The sequence below is a fragment of the Toxorhynchites rutilus genome, chromosome 2, assembly GCF_029784135.1.
Source record: "Toxorhynchites rutilus septentrionalis strain SRP chromosome 2, ASM2978413v1, whole genome shotgun sequence".
Taxonomy (NCBI): domain Eukaryota; kingdom Metazoa; phylum Arthropoda; class Insecta; order Diptera; family Culicidae; genus Toxorhynchites; species Toxorhynchites rutilus.
This window is the reverse complement of record NC_073745.1, coordinates 232,899,864-232,921,149: the sequence shown is the minus strand read 5'-3', so window position 1 is coordinate 232,921,149 and position 21,286 is coordinate 232,899,864. Positions and strand designations below refer to the sequence as shown.

General features: G+C 40.7%; 1 protein-coding gene across 4 annotated transcripts in view; it reads left to right on the top strand.

Annotated features, from left to right (window-relative positions):
• Positions 1-21,286, top strand: part of LOC129769096 (sodium channel protein 60E) — a 449,000-nt gene that overhangs the window by 413,515 nt on the left and 14,199 nt on the right. For 3 of the 4 annotated variants that reach the window (XM_055771122.1, XM_055771125.1, XM_055771121.1), the window contains exons 15-24: positions 2,218-2,343; positions 2,422-2,592; positions 2,665-2,858; positions 2,945-3,047; positions 3,115-3,243; positions 4,327-4,338; positions 4,772-5,029; positions 12,439-14,560; positions 14,622-14,796; positions 20,959-21,274. In XM_055771122.1, coding sequence (XP_055627097.1) covers positions 2,218-2,343; positions 2,422-2,592; positions 2,665-2,858; positions 2,945-3,047; positions 3,115-3,243; positions 4,327-4,338; positions 4,772-5,029; positions 12,439-14,560; positions 14,622-14,796; positions 20,959-21,274 — 3,606 coding nt within the window. The remainder of the gene's footprint in view (positions 1-2,217; positions 2,344-2,421; positions 2,593-2,664; positions 2,859-2,944; positions 3,048-3,114; positions 3,244-4,326; positions 4,339-4,771; positions 5,030-12,438; positions 14,561-14,621; positions 14,797-20,958; positions 21,275-21,286) is intronic. The other variant, XM_055771124.1, reaches the window with a different exon arrangement.

Sequence of the window (21,286 nt, the reverse complement as noted above, 5' to 3'; positions counted from 1 at the left end):
CCATTTGCACCCCTTTATGAATGTTAATTATTTGAATGTACAGAATATCGGAACATATCGCCGGGACCGTTGGTTTTAAAGGAGTACTCTTGGTTACCTTCTCAGATTTTAAAAAAATGACTCACAGCCATCGCGATTGAAGTTCGATGCAGAGTACGCACGATGAATAACGGAATATATCGACGGTCCGATTGGTTTTAGAAGAGTTCCCTCGGTTAACTTCTCAGGCTTCCCTAAGATTACTCACCGCCGTTGCAATTAGATTTGTACAAAGCATACGCACCACATATATTTCCAGTTTTATTGATTTTAGACGAGTTCTTTCGGTTACCTTCTCAGGATTCCCAAAGATAAATCTCCGCCGTCTCGATTGGAGTTCAATAAAGCGTATCCGTGATGAATAACGGAATATATCGCCGGCCAGATTGGTTTTAGAGGAGGTCACTCGGTTACCTTCTAAAGTTTTCCACAGTTTCGTCGTATGATCGATAATTCGCGATTACATGATCATATCACTCATCTCAGTGGATCCTTAGGGTGGGTTTAGACTAGCAATATATTCATGTGAAGAAATATGATGAGATTTATAGAAATCGCATCAACCGTTTACACTAGCGTGAATTTCTGTAATGAATATATTCATACTTTCGGTGAATTTATTCACCTGAAGTAGAACTGCATCCAACTTTAGTGATTTCTCACCAGGGAGAAATTCACAAGCGTTTACATATGCTGAATTTATTCAAGTTATATATACCTCGAATAAGTGTATCATATTTATTCTCACCCGTTTACACATATTTTCACGTGAATAAATCCATCTATAGCTATAGATCTCCCTAATGTAAACCCGCCATTATTCTTACCTTGTCCCACTAACAACTATCCCTTCCATGATAATCGTTAGTGGACCACGTTAAAATGGAATTGACGACGTGCACAGTCTACGCACGTTCAAGCTCAAGTTATTTGGATGTGCGGAACATTATTCGGAATGAGAAATGCATGTAATACGAAAATTAACTGATGAGGCACGAAACCTGCGTAAACTTCAACATATGTTTTTCTCGCGCCTTAGTAGTGTGAACCACTGTTGAAACAGATAAAGAGTTAAAGATAGTTAAAGATGAAAAAATACACTGAAAACAATTATTTTAAAAACTAAAATTCAATGTTCTCAAAAATGTTTTTTTTTAATTCTCAAAAAAATATGTGAATGGCCATCTTCCGAAGTATGGGTGACTTGTTGGAAATTGTATGGGCTATTCATATATATATATATTTTTTTTTTTTCAGATAATTAAAAAAAATTTTTTTGAAAAAATTAATTTAAATTTTCAAATTATATTTTATGTAAAATATATTTTACACTTTGACACAGGTAAAACGGTGTAACAAACCGTCCCTTCGATCCACAATTGTTTTGACCAGTTGTTGGTATAAAAATAAAAGGGCAAGAAGTGGTGTTCTAGGTTTCGAAGAGATTACCACTTGCCACGTTGAGACTTCCCGCAGGTAATCCAAAATGTTGAACAAGTCCGCGATGACATTAGGGAGAATTCAAGGCAGTTAAGGTCTTTGGCCAGGAGATTACGGTGTTCAACTAGAACTCTTCATTCCCTTGGTAACGCATCTCGCAGGATCACCCATTTGAGTTATATCAGAGAGACGTGTTGGATCGTCTCAAGTTATACTGGAGACAAACGAGCGTTAAAGCTTGTTTTCTAGTCTGGTAATCATTGATGTGTCGAAAATTTCGACATTTGTTCCAAACAGAGAATTTCACTGGATAAGAAGAGGTGTGCCATTGGAGTCTATTCCAAAAAAAACGCCAATCACCGACCCTTCATGTTATGCGTATTCTGGAATCCTCTAGGCGTGATTAATCGTTAAATAAATAGTATTGAAAGTCGTTCGCGATATACACGAATTTATCCGGTTTGCCAGACTTTTAACTACTCCAGGCTTCAATTCATAATTTATGATTTAGAATATTCGTCGGACGGGCAACTATTTGTTACTAAAAGAACTACTCATCTGATAGATTTCTGACAGTTTGGGTAGATCTGTTCATAGTTTTTGTATAATATTATTTACACAAATATTGTATCATTTATAAGGCTCGATCCTAACCGTTTCGAAGTTATAACCATCTCAAATATGTCCGCACCTCTCTTCGATTCAATAATAATCTTAATCAATGCTCTTTTTTCACAGATTGTTAAGGATCCATTGTTCGAATTAGGGATCACACTATGTATTGTTTTAAATACATTGTTTTTAGCTGTAGAACACCACGGTATGAATGCGGGCGTACGTGATGCGTTAGATATTGGTAATAGGGTAAGTAAGGCCACGTCTACAATTTAGATTTTACCAAAAACATATAGCTGTTCTATAACTCTTTCTTCCATCATCCAGGTTTTTACATCGGTTTTTACACTCGAGTGCATTTTGAAAGTGTTGGCCCTGTCGAAGGATTTTTTCTTATGTGGCTGGAACATATTCGATCTGATTATCGTTTCAGCCAGCTTGCTGGACCTAATCTTCGAACTGATGGAGGGTCTGACTGTGCTGCGGGGGTTGCGATTGGTGCGATATTCTGTCGGTTTGTGAGTTGAACCTCTTCTAACTCATTAGGTGTTTGTTCTGAATTTTCCACAGTTACGGGTACTAAAACTAGCACAATCATGGACCACGATGAAGGTCCTGCTAAGTATTATCATATCGACAATAGGTGCTTTAGGTAATCTGACGTTCGTGTTGGTGATTGTTATCTATATTTTTGCTGTTATCGGAATGCAGTTGTTTTCCAAAGATTATACTCCGGACAAATTTGCACCGGATCCGGTGCCCAGGTAAGTCTTGCCAAAGTTTGCCAGCCCCAAAGCATTAAATACTCTTACAAAATTGTCCGGTTTAATTTCTCCCCGTCGCAAAACAGGTGGAATTTCAACGACTTTTTCCACTCGTTCATGATGATTTTTCGCATCCTGTGCGGAGAATGGATCGAGCCGCTGTGGGACTGCATGCGGGCGGAAGAAGAGGTAAACGTTTTGTGGATTGTGGTTTATACGCAAAAAACGGGAGATAATCACCCTCTTCGTTCCACAGGAAGGGGCTTCCTCATGCTTTGCCATATTTTTACCAGCGCTGGTGATGGGAAACTTTATGGTTCTAAACTTGTTCTTGGCGTTGTTACTCAATAGTTTTAATTCGGAAGAGCTGAAGTCCAAGAAGGAGGTAAGCCAAATCTGCTTCCACCGACAGTTAGCTCCATTTATCGTTGCATCATCATAACACTCATTAGATGTTCTAGTATGTCCAAAACAATCATAATTACCACATTCACGATGTTCTCACATTGTGTCAGAATCTCCAAATCATTCTCGCTTATCAACATATCATGCATAAATGTGTTACATACATACAAAATCCTCAAATTGATGTGTACTAGATTCTCTATCGAACTGTTAGAAAGAAGCACAGTGTCATGCATACATGTCATCTCCAATTCAGAAACTCATCGATGTTTAATGTGTCTCCAAATTTTTATTTTGCTCGAGAAAAAAAATAGTTGAGCACAGTTGTACTGTTCTAGGGAACTTTCGTGTGCATGGAAAAATAAATGCATTACCGTGCAACTTGTTCTCATCTAAAGAATGAAAACCGGCCAGGGAAATGCTTCGGATGTAGAATTTGTGGTCGTATACCTGCATGACTATTGAAAATTGTTGTGATGTCTATCTAGAAGAAAATATATTTCATAAAACTGATACTGTACCATGAGTATATCACTTTCAGAATCAAAGCCGATTTATGCTGACAGAAACATCTTCGTCTAGTTATTAGCTTCTTCAGAATTCACATTGAAAAAAATAGAATAATAATTTACCGTGACTTCAACTTGGAATACGAATGGCCAAAGTTCAACAGTTATGTACACAAGTCATTTTACCGTTTAGTTTCAGTCATTATCTCATTTACCTAATCATCATTGTAGACTAGACTCAGGAAAATTTTCTACAATCTGTTATAATATATGTGTGTATGTTTCTCCTTTCTCAAAACGGCCACCGAAAATGATCATAACACCAAAATGTTATTAAAAAAATGCAAATCGTCGGCACAAATCCTTCCTTCCTGCACAAATCTCTCTTTCAAAAAATGTTACACCACCACTTGAACACTGTTCACTTGAATAAAATGTCCACAACTCCACTGTCGAACCAACATCAACTGCTCTGTGTGTGTGATCTACGAAAAATGCTACCTTCGACACTACCATCACGACCAAAAAATCACCTTCAACGTCTGTGTCTATAGAGTTTTGAACAGGTAATTCGTCGCTAACACATGATTTGGTTTTTTTTTTGAACTCCAATTTATCTTAACAATTTATTCTTCTGCCCTGTACCGAAAATAATCGATTGCCTGAAGTTAGATTTGCCCACCCAAGTTCTGCCAGTACACCAACTTGTCCCTATTCAAACTTCAAATAGTGTGCCTCTAAAGCCGATGGATAAGCATTTCTAGATCGCTTTGATATGCATAAATAGTCGTATGGCAAAATTGCTCGGCTTCCATGCTACCGATTTATATGTAGTGACTAGTTCCCGCTTAGATGTTAATAGATGCTTATGCTAAACCCCGTAGATTATCAAAGCGTCGGGTTGATGATACATAAACTGACGCTGCTTCGAAAAATTATTCTATCGTTACTTCATCGTTGTTTGAAACTATTTGACATTAACACAAGGATCCATTCTAGGAAGTCGGCGAGGACTCCAAGCTGGCGCGTAGCTTCGAACGGATCCGCTCGATTGTGCGCAAGAAGCGAAATGCCAACAAGGAGAAAAATGAGAACGATACCAACACCCGGCTCGAGCAGCTGGTGAACGAGATCGTGATCAAGCAGCGAGAGGAGAAGAAAGTCCAGTCGACCACTCTGGTGGCATCGAAGGAAGTTACCACGGCGCAGACAGAGTTTGGCCCTCCGAGTGGGCCGATTTACAGCCAAAGTTATCAGGTGAGAATAACAAAATAAGTAAAAAAAAACTTTTTAAGTTAAACGGTTTAATTGTGATTAAACATAATAATGTACTAAAAGGTAGAAAATAATTAGGCAAGTAGCAGTTATCACACCTCTCCTTCATTAGTCTAGGGCATTGATAAGACTAAAATAAAATCGTGGGACAGATGATGAAGTCGCTAATTGTGGATAATGGAAATCCAACGTGCCCCAAGATTTTCAAGATAAATTGTTTCAAAATGACAGCAGATATAAAGGTGTTTTATGAATTCGGTCAGTTCCTATTGGTCAAATTTCTATTAATGTGGGACAACCCTACAGACATACAAACAGTTCAAGCTAAATAAAATCGTTTAATAGAGTAATTTGCTATATTGTGATTGCGGCCATCTTGGGTATGAATTTTTCATGATCTACTGTGATGTACTATTCAAGCCCTTTCATTTGATACTTATATTAATCGGGTTTTGAGAAAATATGTAGCCCGCCATTTGGTAGTGACAGCCATCTTGAATTTCTATTTTTCATAAATAACTGTGTTCTAATAGTCAAGCCCTTTCATTTCACACCCATATTAATGGGGTTTTGACATAATATGTGGTCCGCCATTTGGTAGGATTTTGATGGATTTGCATTTTTCATTAATAACGGTGTTCTACTAGTCAAGCCCTTTGATTTGATACCCATATTAATGAGGTTTTGAGAAAGTATATAGTCCGCCATTTTGTAGAGGCAGCCTTCTTGGATTTGTATTTATCAGAAATAACTGTTTTCTACTAGTGAAGCCCTTTCATTTGATACCCATATTGATAAAGTTTTGAAAAAAAAATATATAAATGGCGCCATTTTGTGGTGGCAGCCATCTTGGATTTGTATTTGTCAGAAATAACTGTGTTCTACTAGTCAAGCCCTTTCATTTGATACCCATATCGATGAGGTTTTGAGGAAATATGTAATCCACCATTTTGTATCGGCCGCCTTCTCAATTTTCAAGATCACGAAATACGTAATTTTGGTGCTTGGAGCGAAAATGGAGCTTGTGTACACGTACGTCTGTGAGCCGGTGACACCGGTTGTGCTGTCTAGAGTGAGGTATTTCGTCACCTTCACGGATGACTGGAGCCACTTCACGGTCGCCTACGTGATACAGACCAACGACCAGGTGATGAAGTATTTCGGAGAGTACGAGGCCTGGGTCACAGCGAAGTTTGGTCAGAAAATCTCCCGCCTGAGATGAAAAACCGGGACAGAATATAGAAACAAGAACGGTTCCTGAAATTCTGCCATAGTAAGGGAGTTTAAGTCGAATGTACCGTCCCGTACTCTCCACAACAGAACAGACTAAGTGAGCGACTGAGTCGGACGCGTTCGATTCAGCTTTGGAAGACCAAAGAATTGACAAACGGTTCTGGGGGCAGACTGTGCTGACGGCAGCCTATCTCACAAATGGAAATCCTACGAACGCCCCGGATATGAAGCAAACTCCGTTTGAGCGTTGGGAATCCCGGACGCCAAATGTATCCAATGTACAAGTGTTTGGCTCTAAAGTCTTCGTTCATGTCCCGGGTGAATTAAGACGAAAGCTGGATCCGAAAACATGAAGCGGCATCTTTGTGGGGTACAGCAACAACGGATACACGGCTTGGAATTCAGCGAAGCAGCAAATCGTGGTAGCGCGTGACGCTAAAGGCAAACATTCATCGGAAGTTGGTCGGCCGGATCGATTTGTTCGAGTTCCTGGAAAAAAAAGAAGAAGAAGTTGCGGATGGTGACAGTGAACTTGGGATTGCGGTAGAAGAGGCATCTGACAGCGAGTTCGAGAGCTTCGTAAAGGATGAAGAACCCGCAAGACAAGAAAGCGATGCTGAACAAACTGTAGGCGACGATGCTGAAGAAGCCGAAGAGTTAGCAACTGGAAGACCACAGCGATCCCGAAATGCACCAGCATGGCATCCAGACTTCGAGATGGAGTATGCCAGTTTCGGGTTGAGTGCTGTCAACTACGTGGATGAAATTCCGAATTGCTGAGCTACAGAAGCGCGTTGATTGGAAGGAGTGGAAGGCTGCGATCGAGGACAAGCTAAGGGCATCCGCACCAATGCGTTACTATTCAAGGTTTCTAGTCTCGAGTTTTAGCAATTGCCAATTTATTAACTCATCGATTTGCGCACCCATCGTTGCTATCGCGGTTGCTATAGTATCACTTCTTTTTCGCACCGCAGGTTGCTAAATACGTTTGCTATTACTAGAAGAAATAACAAGTGTCAGTTAATTCTCTTTTCGTCGCGTTCATATTTTGGTAGATAAATGTAATATATACACTTCCGAAATAATATTTCAGAGCAAAATCACAAAAAAACGAACACAAGACGAATGAAACCCACAACAGATGTTTGACGTTTGTTGAAAATAGCAACACTTGGTTCGGTTGCTATCGCGTTGCCAAATTTGTTAACTCACTATTCACCGAGAGGCCGATTACTATTTCCCACACCTGAACCGCAACCACCAGTGGGGTTTCTGCGTTATGGTGAGGGTTGTCAAAATGTCTGTAACAACGCATTGGTGCGGATGCCCTAAATCGTAGCGAAGATGGACACCCTGCGGACGGTGTTAGCGTTGGCGAACCAGAGCGGTATGCACATCCATCAGATGGATGTCAAAACCAAAGTGGTTTTGAATGATGAGCTGACCGAGGAGATTTTTTCAACTCAGCTAGATGGGTTTAAGCAGTTGAGATGACTTATATGTACGGCCTAAAGCGTGCGTCATTGAAGGTTCTGCAGGATATCAAGAGGATACTATCGGACCAGTTCGAGATGAGGAATGCAGGCGAAGTGAAGGCTTCTGGGCATGAGAATTGAGCGCGATTTCGAAGCTGGAATGCTGATCCAAAACATTGTTTAATATGCTTCGGATTCTCCGATTTGGGTCAAATATGCACCGTTTTGTTGCAAAATTTGTTTTCATTCTAAAGATAGCTTCATAATGACTCTCTCATAGAAGTCTTGGTACTTATTGGCGAAAAACTATAGCAATCGTTTTTTACCATCTTTTCTTGATCCCAATTTATTATCACTAAGGAAGTTTTGCAATACATGGTGGATGCGTTAAAACATCCCGGAGTTTCTGGGGAGTCACTATAGAAATGTATGGCCTGATGAAACATAACACCTCTTCTGTTGGCCAATTCTGGACGTTTCTGGTCAATCGCTGAATTCAAACGGTCCAGTTGTTGACAGTAGAAATCTAAATTTAGTGTATAATGTTTTCTATAAATTTTGAAATAAAAAGAATTGAAAAATTAAATTGCACGTATTTTACTGTTATCATAATCACCATTCACAATTTCAGCGTTCTGGCTTGCATTTTCGCCTTTATAAAGGAGAATGTGTAAAATGTACGAATTTTTCTCTTTGTTGACTTCCATTTTTAACATGTTGAGCCCCGCGTCAGTTCCTGAGGCCGACGTTGAGTTTGGTAAGACAGCAATGACTGATTGGGACTGAAAGTTACAAAAAATAAAAATATATATGATTTGTTTCCGGTTGCTCATAAAATTTGACTGCATTATAGTAAAATTTCGAACTATTTTATATTAATACAAAAGTATCTTTGGAAGCTGGGCTGATATTGTGCGAACACTCTAGATGCAGGCTGAATGGAAAGCGCAGCAAAAACAATTCGGGGCTCATCGTGTTAACACCATTTAATTTGATGGAACAAACAAAAATACGGCAAAAGAATGTGTTTTTTTAGTGCGAAACATCACCTTTACAACGAGCCTAAACTTAAAATTATATGTACGATTTTACGCGAGACATTGATCCCTAAAGCCAGCTACCGAGAAAATAATGGATTACTTTTTTCTCAATCCAATATATCAATAATCGAATTAAAAAACATCGAAATTGTAAAACATTCAAACTCAAAACTTTCACTGTAAATATTCTTTCCTCATTTGATGAATAAAGATTCATTCCAAAACATGAACGATAAATTAAGTAAAAGTGAAATTCTCTACAATTGGCTGTAGTAATGATGTGGTTTTTGGGAAAAAATATTAACGATCAAAAGATCCGGCGGAACGATAGATTTCCTGAGAGAGTTTATATAATGTTTGCTGATACATTCATTTTTTTTTTGTTTTATTTATTAAACTAGCTGACTCGGCAAACTTCGTCCCGCCCGCTATTTGTTTTTTGACATTCGGCGATCCTTTTTATAGGAGTATATAGGATATAGGAGTGCGTTTCATCACATTAAAATCCATTTCCAGTTTCGAACAAAGATCAATTTCGCTAGCGCAAACATCAAATGGACTAACAGCACTTGTCACTATGTAATTGTAGAACATATGGGAAGTTAATTTTCCGAATTTTCCCTTTATGCTTCAGAGTTTTCCGAAAATTTTCAATTGTCATGTTTGGAGGGGTGTCATACCATCATTTCTCATACCCAAAAACCCTCACGTCCCAAATTGTGCTTGATTAGTTCTCGACTTATGCAGAAGTTTGTGTTTCGTTTGTATGGCTTAGAGAGGGAGGAGTTTATTCACCATAGAAACGTTTCGTGCCCCGTAAAATGTGGCTCCATTCGCTTGTATTTCATTTGTATGACAGCCATCCCTTGAAGAACGGGTGGAGTGTCTCACCACCGTAAAAACATTTATTGCACACTAAAACCTCCACATGCCAAATTTGGTTTCATTTGCTTGAATAATTCTCAAGAAATGCAGAAATTTGTGTTTCATTTGTATGGCAGCCCCCCCTTTGGAGAGGGGGGAGGGGTCTCAAACTATCACGAAAACCCCAAAAACCCCTACATACCAATTTTCATGTTGATCGGTTCAGTAGTTTCCGAGTCCATAAGAATCAGACAGACAGACAGACAGAAATCCATTTTTATAAATATAGATTAAATATTTCAAGTTGTTCTGAAAGTTCGTGCCACTAATGACCAAGTCCGCTTCATTACCGCAACGCAAATCCCGTTTTGAAACAAATCGTGACAGGTGATGAAAGTGGATTATTTATAACAATGTTGAGCAGCAAAGAATTTGGGGTAAGCGAAATGAACCACCGTTATCTAACCCCAAAGCCGGTCTTCATCCGAGGAAAGTCATACTCTGTGTCTGGTGAGATTGAGGAGGAATTCTGTATTATGAATCTCTACCAAGCAACCTGATTTCTTCCAGATTTTTATTTTCGTTCATCCTGATTTTTGAAAGGTATAGTTGGCAACTATGGTTGAGGGTCAAAGAACGGATTGTAGAGTGGTTAGAATACTTTCATGTGGTTGATAGAAGCATTCAAGTTTATTATTTATTTAAGATTTACACCTTCAGAATCACAAACTTTTATGTTTTTCACTTCTAAAATGTAACTTACTCGTAAATCCAATAATTTGAAAATTTCACAGCTTTATCCTGTATTACATTTCCTCATCTTTCAAATGAAAGCAACAGAATTGTCCTACGTAGCGTAATATTGGATCAGACCCAGTTTAAGGCCAACAGAACCCGGAACAGAGAAAAAGTTCAATAGCTCTGTCATTGTGAAAATTCGAAGAAATGCATAGAAAGTTTTTTTTTCGTCAAATATGATCCTCTTTCACCTCCGGAAAGAATTCGGATTTTTATGTGAGAAAGATATTTTGTGACTTTAATGGAATGAATCAAAAATTAAATTCTTCTTTTCTATTCGAAAAACAAAAAAAATATGCATAAAAAAAATTAATTTTTTTTGACTCGATTAGGGTAAATGATTTTGGTTTGTCCAATTTGGGGTGTTTTTATGCAACTAGTAAATGCAAATCGATTTTTCTTCATGAAAATCACACATAATCGATACGAGTTTGGGTTTGTTGAAAAGCCCCAAGTCTCTAGTTGCTAATACTACCATAAGGTGTTGAAATTATTCAAATTTTTATGTTTTTTAACGATTTTCCTTAAAAAAGAATTATGATCATGGTTTGACCACCTCTGATCATGGTTTGCCCAAAAAAATTATCATGGCTTGTCCGGTTTTAGAAATCTCCATTTTTGAATGAAAACATTCGAATTCACAATTATATGTTGCATTTATCATTGCTTGAGTTTACTGTCATCATATTGATTCATTCATAATTTAGGCTTTCTTCAGAATACTGCCTTTTCTTGGGCATTTTAGAAGTGTTCACCTCAACACAATCAACAAGGGGGTCTTCGTAGCCACTTGGTTACGCGTTCGCTTACCAAGCGATCGATCGTGAGTTCAAACTCAGGGCCCTCAATTGACCATCTTTGTGTTGTTATAGAATAACTACGTCCACGCAACCATCATCAGCGATGGAAATCGATCCACGGTCGAAATAAGATCGATTCATCCATACAACTGCTCTGCTCTGCAAGACACATCGGGCTGCTGTTCTATAAATAACTCAACAATGATCAATATCAACTGTCTCCGCTGTCCGGCCTGCTGAACAATGGATGAACAGAAAGAATACCCTTACGCCTAAATGGCTACTACTGTGTAATTTACCATAATGTAATGGAACAGAAAACTTAACGCCTAAATGGCTACTACTAACTTCTGTGTAATTTACAATTTATAGAAACATAAACATATGTACATGTACACGATTGAAACCCGGCTCTGTTACAGCTAAAATACTAATGAGCCTAACAAATAAATAAATGAGATAAAAAAAAAAACACAATCAACACAGAAAAACCATACTTCTGCTATGCGCGAAGCATACCATAAACAAACATAAACAAACTGCAGCGCGCGGTTGCCATAGAAATCATATGGACAAAACAACATTATTGAATTGGGCAACACATGATCAGAATTGAGTTCATCAAAATGCGTTAATTTAATGGTTTAGCTATGTAAATCCGATACAAATGGTGAGCAAGCATGATGTTTACAATATTTATAAGTGTTGTAATCCAGAAAAGGTCTGAATACGTGCCAAATAATCATCTGGTGATCGATTAAAAGTTAGCTCGAATGAGGGGCGCATTAACACAAATAGAAGGTGTATTTTATAATCCTTTAAAACATGTGATTTCGTAAAAATATACTATCAAACTACTATAAATCATGTAAAAGGCAATTTCATTTATATGTTTCGAAACATTCGAAGGCCTTATTTGACACAGGAGCGCTGAATTAGAGCATTCAAAAAAGTGGGCAAACCATGATCATATTTTCGACTGGACAAACCAAGATCATTTACCCTATATACAGTGAAAAGAAATAGGAGATTCTTTATAATCGAGTCCGACCTTCCAACGAAGCCAAATTCAAATAGTCAAGGCCATTCAACTTTCCTAATTAAAAAATATGCTATTAAGATACAAAAACAAATTCCCAAAGACAGCTTTTCATAAAACAAACATATTTCTTTTTCCCTAGGATTCCTTGATTCAGCGTATGTCAACCGCCGAGCTCTGCTACGAGATCCCGCTGAAAGACCGACCGCTGCGTACGATTTCGGGCAGCCAGGAAACAGTTAGCCAGATGGACGATCGACAGCTCCCGGACGACAGCCAACAGCAGATGACTGATGTGGAGCGGAAAATTCTCCAGCAAATGTCTTCCGGTTTTGGCACCCAGCAGAGCAAAGACGAGCCAACAGCTACTGAATCGCTCGAGCTGCGCACTCTCAATCCAATCAGTTCTTCCAGGATCGACCCAAACGAACAGTCGATTCATATTTCCGATTCGCAGCCGTATGACGAGGCATACCTGCAGTACCAGAAGTCTCTATTGAATCGATCACCCAGCTATCGCAAATCGTTGGATAAAACCTCATCACGAACATCCAGCGCGCATTCGTTGGCCAATTCGCTAGCGAAGTGTCACTCACCACTGGTACAGGAGGTCCTGAACGCGGGTTCGACCTATCTACGCAATAGCAATATCTCGCTTATACAATCGCCAAGGCCGGTACCTAGACGTGAAGATAATCATTTTTTAGTAGCCGATAGAAAAAGTAGTTTAGAGAAATCGATTACGGCATCTCCGCCACAGTCGGCCTCCCAGCCGCTCAGCCAACAACGTTCGCCAAGTACCAGCAGTAGCATGCGCAAGGCGGTGCTGGCCGCCAACCGTCTTTCCGATCACTCGCTGAACACACTATCGATCGATCAGGATGAGCTGATCAACCAAATGAATCTGAAGGACGAACTGCTCAACTGCGAGCAGAAGGAGTTATTTCAGTTCCTCAACGATGAGATTGACAATAGCAACAATTACTTCAGTGATACAGTAGGGTACAGCAGTGCGGTAGTGGAGGCGGAGACTGAAAGCTTGCTGATGAGCAGCACTCATGCCAAGAAGGAGGATATTATTTATTCACCCGATCGGAAGATTTCCAACGGTAGCCTAAAGTCTAATTTAAGTAGTATTTCTAATTCAATTTTCCAAGCATTGGAAAGCCGCCGTGGCGGTAGCATATGTGGTTCAATCGACAAACAGCGACCAACGATTGCTGTCGACAACGGAAGTATGCTTTCGCATAGAGATAGCGATGACAAGGAACCACTGGTGAAAGCATCCGAGTTTGACGACATCATCCATAGTTTTGATACCGAACTGAAAAGTCTCAAGTCACTTTCACTGGGACGAAGTCATTCCCAAACGGATCCGCCTCTGTCGCCCGAGTTCGAGCGACGCAATTCAGACACCTGTCCTGTGAAACCCTTGCTAGAAGAAGTGGTTCGTTTACGAAGGCCCAAATCTAGTACCGTTTGTAATTATAGACGTAGTAATAAAGATAACAATGACACGCATGGCAATAAAACTAGTGATAACGATAATAACGAGAATACGTGTAACAATAACCCTAGGACTAGTACCGGTAACGATAGTAATAGCAGTAATACCGATAGCAATACTCAGCGCAGCGAAGCGTCCAAACGACGAAGTCTGGAAAAACAGCGCAACATTACCGACGAAGAGTTCAACATGGGACTCGAAATAAAGAAACTCTGTGATCAACTGCAGGCGCCATTCGCCGCTGCTCAACAAGAGCTCAATAATGGGCCACCAATTCTCATGACCAGCTTAGGTCCACCAACGAGCCAACCCACTGGTAGCAACAATATTAGCACAATTCCGATTGTGTTCAGGAGGAAAAATGACTTCCACAGTAGTTTCGATAGGATTAAACGCCTCAGTCTTATCGAACGGGTTGAGGAAGGTAACGAAGATGAAAAAGCGGTGGTTCAACCGCCTAGGGCATCCAGTGATAAACTGCCACGAAAAAATCTTTCCAAAGATTGCCTGGAAACACTCTCCCTCACGAGCAACTACAGTGTAGAAAACTGTAACAAACTATTAAACGAAAACAATCGACAAATTGGAATAAGCATACAAGAATTCCAACGAAACATTGCCCAAGAAAACAGTGCCGAACCACCAAAACCACCTCCGAAGAAGACCGTCACGTATGGCGATGCGTCAAGGCAACACAGCTCGCAGCAACCTACCCCGAAGAGGACACCCTACAAGACCTACGAATCAGACGCACCACGTATGATACAACCCACGGTAGATGAGGAATGCTTTTGTAATTGATTTCCTCTCCGTTTCAGTGAACCTAGCAGGAAAGCCATGGCATTGTCTGGTTTCTTACGTGGACGACATCACCGTTGGTGGTCGTCGCAATTCGCAAGGTGTCTACGACGATCCCATGGCGTTTCCTAGCTTTGGTCGCCGAAAGGCTCCCAAGATCCCACAAGACTGCTTTCCCCAAAAATGCTACGAAAAGTAAGTACCCGAACCAATGGATGCATATGTGTTCGTTGTGTGTGTGTGTGTGTGTTAAATGTGCCCAACCGCAAATTAACAGTGAGGTAAACACGATGTGCACCTATATACACGCACCCTGACTAAACCGGCATCCAAACCACGAAAAATTCGGCTCATTCGGCACCCAGGAAGCACAAATTTGCAATGAAAATCCTCCAAATCTCACCCATCCTCTCGAAACAGCACACAATGTTGAAATTGACACCCACCTCCCCGTTCCAAACCGCTTTTCCCACGTAAATCTGATCTGTCTCTTGGTGATTATTGTGGTCTGTCGTCATCCATTTTCGTTTCACTCACACTCGCTCGTTCGCTATACATACTTAGTTTCCCCGTCTTAACACCTGAACGTCAATGAGAACGAGATTTAGAGAATGTTCATGATTTCGCTTTTGGACCACAGTGAAGCGAGTTTTTCATGGAGTGTAAATAATGAAACCATTAAAAAGGATTTCTTTTGAATTTGCATGACATAGTGTAGATTGTTCCAATCACTTCAGCTCTTAACTTATTTGTTGGTTTATACTTATACCTATTTAGTATCAATATTCTTATGTTTTTCTCTGAACATTTTCGGACAGAAATTTTCTTCATTCATCCTAATAATGAGAAAACCTTCTTCTCTACGATTCGTTACAAACTAGATAACAATTTATTCAAGATAGATTGTTTTCTTCAAATGATTCCAAAAAACCGCTAGCATTTTTGTTGATCATTTAATTCTGACATTTTATCATACTTTCCGCATGTTTGTTTTGTTCTATTCGTTTAGTCGGAGAAACTCTGTTGTAATCATTTTAACACAGTTAGTTTTAATATTGTTAGCGTTGCGACAGCAATCTAAACTCCAAAATTGGATGTGGGTGAGCCTTCGCTCCGTGCTTCTACGAAAATCAGCCTTATTAGTGGATCGTCTCGCACTTGGTGGACACCGTGGCACGATAGTGTGAACGTCAAGAACTAGAGAAACAGCAGGTGGAGTAGGACAAGACGTTCCTCAAGAAACAGCAAAACATATATATTCGCATGTCGTGTTTCGTATCGAACATATTTGATTAACTAGAACATGTTGATCAAATTTTATTGTCAAATATTTGGCTTCGGTCAAACAATGCATGAGCTCTCCAAGTAACAGTGCCATCATAAGTGATTCAGGTAGGGTTGCAGAATGTCCAGGGGCGCCCAGAAAATCAGGACACATCCGTATCATCTGGTATGGTGGCGGTTGCAGCCGTTCCGAAAAAAGTATGCAACAGTCTCTGCTCCAGTACAGCAACGCAGCAGCCCAACATACAATTGTATTCGGGGCAGGGGCAGTACATGACGTACCAGTCTTTCGTACAACAGATTTCGAAACAGCAACCTCCGGTGGAACATCTTCCTGTGCAGCCTCCGAAGCAACATTTTCCGCTGTATAATCCTGTGGCAACTTCCAGTGCGGCATTCTTCGAAAGTGAATCGGCATTCAATAGTCAGCAGCGTCCGGTTGATGACCCCATGAAATTTCCTGAATTTGTACAGTTAAATCCGAATCAAAACGAGCAAGAACGGATGCACACGTCAGCTCATCTCACGCCAATCTTTAGCTCGTGATCATCCAACGTTTTCTGGGGATCCAGCTGAAGGGCCACTACTTATCTCCAATTTTGAATATAGGGGAAGACGAGGTAAGACCGCCCAGCGGGGTAAGACGGACCACTTCTAGTTTTATAAAAAATCCTCAGTATTTTGCCAAAAATGCTACGCAAGAAGCATTAATAGCATATTTTTGTCATTTCGAAACACCTTGCAACATTTGAGCGCAGGAAATGTCAAAATTGTAAACAAAACAAAGTTTTCGTCATTGCGGTTGGAAGCGATCTAATTTTCAAGGTAACCAAAATTAGGATTTCTCCAGCAAAAAAAGGTAGTTGCCAGTATCCCAGTCCTTCGGTAGATTGTTCCGGTTCTACCTGCGTGAAAAAGTATGTGAAATATAATATAAAATGTGCAAAATAATGCGAAAGGTGCTTTGGGGGAAAGACGGACCATTTTAGACGGGGTAAAAGCGCCACACGGTGTGATATTGAATGATTTTCATATCAAATGAAACACCATCTTTGTGCTCGTCTCTTCACACACAAATGCCTCGAAAGTACATGAGGAAGTCATCGCAGATACAATGGACGTTGGATAAGCTGAATATGGCTAAAGCGGCAGTGGATAACGGCATGTCCATCAGGACAGCATCAGTCAGTTTTGGAATTCCTAGAACCACCAAAATCAAAGGCAATAAATCACCGACGATGAAGCTCGGATCCATTGATCCAGTTTTTATCATTACTCTGGAACAAGAACTGGTGGAACACTTGCAGCTGCTGGAGAATCGATTCTATGCCGTCACAATGCGAGATGTCAAGGAACTGGCATTCGAACTGGCTGAACGAAACAACACATCGAATCGGAACTAGAAATACCTACTTCGGGGTCACTCAGAATTCACGTGAACAGATTTTGAGAGATTTTAGACCCACGTAGATAATCGTCCTTAGAGATTCCAAAAATTTGGTAAATTTTTCACGAATATTTTCAAAACTCTGTTTATGAACAACCCTAAACATTTAGTACCTTAGACAACACTGTTCCTGTTACTTTTACTAGACTAAACTGTTTGAAAAAAGGCAGCGCTCCGTCTTACTCCGTCATGGTCCGTTTTACCCCGCGGGTGGTCCTTCTTACCCCGCCAGCAAAATTAAATGTAATTTTTTATCATTTCAAAAGTTAATGAAAAAACGTCAAAAAAGTTTTACAATCAACAGTTACACATGTTTTAGTAGTAGATTATTATATACTCAATGATATGTAGCACAACAAATAGAGTAAACCCTGAAGGATGTTTAACTGAAATATGGTTTCTTAGGAGGGCGGTCTTATCTCGTCTTCCCCTACAACGAAGACATGTGAGTATACAGAAAGAGAAGACATGGTGCGCCTTCAACGGTACCTGCGTGGACGATTGCTGGAGAGTGTTCGAAGTCGTTCTGCTCCTCATGGAGATAAGCTGGAAGCCCTTATCGAATACGCAATGGTTATTCAGGAAATGTGTGATCATATTGAGGCAGTGTATGAAAGAGTATACTTGTCAAACCCATCTCTTCGGCAAGAGCTTGTTACCCGCGGATCAGAAACTGATGTGAGTAGTGTCTCGATTGCAAAAAAAAACAAGATAGCTCCGCTGAAATCGATGTCCATTCCAAGGCTGGAATGGGTGTTCAATATGTTCGAATACAACTTTTCATCGTTGTATAGTTGCGCATCATGTACATTCTTTGTATTGGTATTGGTGTCAGCTTTAGCCTCATATATAGGCTAACCGACACGCATGGTGTCGACTAGCTGTCATTTGTTGTTTGTATACCGCGCACGATGAAGGAGTACCGCGACGTCGTAGTGAAACAACGAGAGTGGTGAGCGAGAGGTGAGTGACGGGGCGGCATATTCCGGCGGTTGAAATCCCATGTGGTGAAGCGAAATTTCATCTATACCACCATCCGTCGGTACCGGGAGACGGACCTTGGACGGTGCGAGATCTTGGCGGCCGCAGCTGACCTGGGTGTGTCGTTCAGAACTGTTCACACCATCATGACGAAGGACCTGGGATACAAGTGGTCCAATTAACGCAAGATTCACGGGGTAACGAAGACTACAACGAAGAAAAGACTGGACAGAGCCGAACTGATACTTTCGCGGAACGCTGGTCAGGAGCTCGAGTTTTCTGATGAGAAACTATTTGTCTTCCAACAGGCGCATAATGTTCATAATAATCAGTTATGGGTGCCGACGTTGGCCAGCATCCCCCCGTCCCACATAAACATCACACGGTTCCAGAGAACCTCGTCGGTGATGGCTTGAGGGCCCGGGAAGCTCCCACTGGTGTCTGTTGAGAAAACGTGAAAATTAACGCCGCGTACTAAATTTAAGACAAAGGTTCTGGAGAAGGTTGTGGCCCCGGCACTTCGGGACTACGGGAAGCATCTTTACGCCTTTGAACAGGACGGCGCACCGGCCCACACGGAGAATATCATCTGAGGTGGTGTCGGGAGAGTTTGACTGACTCCCAGCTCCCCGGATCTTAATCCCCTGGACTTTTATGTATGGTCGTACATGCTGGCCAAGCCGAGCGAACATAAAGCTCATTTCCAAGATATGGGAGGAGATGCCGATGGACCAGGTGCGTGTCGCAAGTGATTCTTTTGAGAACGTCTCAAGCGTGTCATACAGCACAAAGGAGGGGGGAATTTATAGAACACCTTGTAAACCCAGCGGATAAAGCAACCAAGTGGGATCGAGATTGTTGCCGATGGTTCTCCGGGCCAAATTTCCTGTGACGTTCCGAAGAAGAATGGCCACAAACAACTGAAGCTGCAGTCGTAGATGCCAGACCTTCGGTGCTACATAGTTTCGTGGAAGTATCGTGTGAAGCATTGTGGAAGAGGATGCTAGATACCGAAGCTCACGTTTTTCTGTACATATTCATCATATTCGAAGTCGCACAATTGCTGCAAAAATGTTTCTTGCGATTTCCGGTTTCCCATAATATTGATCTCGAAGCACCGAGCAATGAGTCTTCTGGTAGAGGACTATCATCGCTACTGCTGACACGCGAATCACGAAACCATAGTCAATGAGCTCCATCAGAATTACGCTATTCCGAACATACGTCTGATCTTGGGAGCGATCGCATTCAAAATCCAGCACTGCGAGATCCGCAAAGCGCCTCCATACAACCCACCCATAGCCGCACTTCCACTAGCTCGACTGGCGCTGCGAATTCTACGAGAGCAGATAGTTAAGGAACTGTCGGAAACGTTCACCAGCACAACTACGAAGTGGTGTTTCATTCCTTCTGGGGCTCCACATATGAGAGATGCTTGGGAAAGGTTGGTCAGTTATGTTGGCTATAAAGTTATGTTATGTTGGCCTATATCGAAGGTAAGTTTACCGATGATGAGCTGCTTATGCTGGTTGTAGAAGTCCATAGGAGGTATCTGACTTGTTTCCCATTGGACTCTGAGGACACTGGAGTTTTGACACTGAACCTTTCCCGGATTATTATATCCAGTGAAGTCAAACGCAGCAGTATCGACATTAGGGATTCTCAAAGGAATCTTCGACAGACCTAGGGAAGTATTCAGCAACAACTGAATAAATTGTGGCAACAAGTTTTTGTCAATCATCAGAAGACAGCCGAAACGGTTCGACGAAACCGAACCCCTACAAATTGGTGACCTGGTCCTGGTTGCAGACGGTAAAAGACCTAGGCAGTGGATTCGAGGTAAAGTGATCCAAATCTGCCAATGTCTAGAAGGCAAGGCTCGACTGGTTTCCGTGCAAACAATTCAAGGAATCTTCAGGCGTTCCCATACAAGACTAGTAGTGCTCGACGTAGATAATCGAAGTGCTGTCACTGTTAATCAAGTGGATAATTATTTGATTTCTCTTGTTATAAACCTGAGCCTTTGAAAGTTACTTTGAAAGTTATCATTCTGACTAGTGAAGGTAGAAAAAAGGACCTGTTGAAAGAGTCAAAATGAAATCTCATTTATAATTTACGAAAATTTAGTGGATGACTTGAGCCGAAGTTGGACAGGCAAAATGAAAAGGCTAACATAGAAGAGGTCACTGAAATGAGAAGACTTATGAAAAATCTGAATTCCGGTAGCTAGAGGCGAATGAACTGAAAAGTTTAAACCCTCTTAAAGCCAAAAAGAAGAAGAAGAAGAAGATGAATTCCGGTAGGCAGACTTACATTGAGCTCCTATTTATGTTTGGAACATACAGAAATAAAAGTATTTTCTAACTATCGCTATCAAAAACAGTGAGTCAGTTTTTCGATTGCTGTCGCAGTTAGTGTTATTGACATTCATATTTTTATATTTTCTTTTCACAAGTATTTCAACATGTTATCAAGTGTGCATGAATTCGTTTGTAACGTTTTAGTTGAAATCAATTCTTTTCTAAGTGTGTCACTAATCCCGAAAAAATAAATATGTAAACATTAATATTTTTCATAGTAAACGCTCACTGGTACATAACCATCCAAGTTCTATTTCACTATCAACGTTCATTTTTTCCCGCTAGATGCAAGTGCTGGGACAACTGCCTGAAAACCGACCTCGGCCAGCGTTGGTACCGATTTCGGCAGTTTATCCTACAGTACGTAGATACGCCAGCGTTCGAGTGGTTCGTTTTGGTCCTTATCTTCTCCTCAAGCATTACGCTCTGCTTCGAGGACATCCATTTGGACAAGAACAAGGATCTGAAGCTGATACTATACTGGACCAACTTTGTTTTCTGCCTGATCTTCATAATCGAAATGTTGCTCAAATGGGTCGCCCTGGGGTTTACCAAGTATTTCTCCAGCTTCTGGACGATCCTGGATTTTATCATCGTATTTGTACGTATCAAC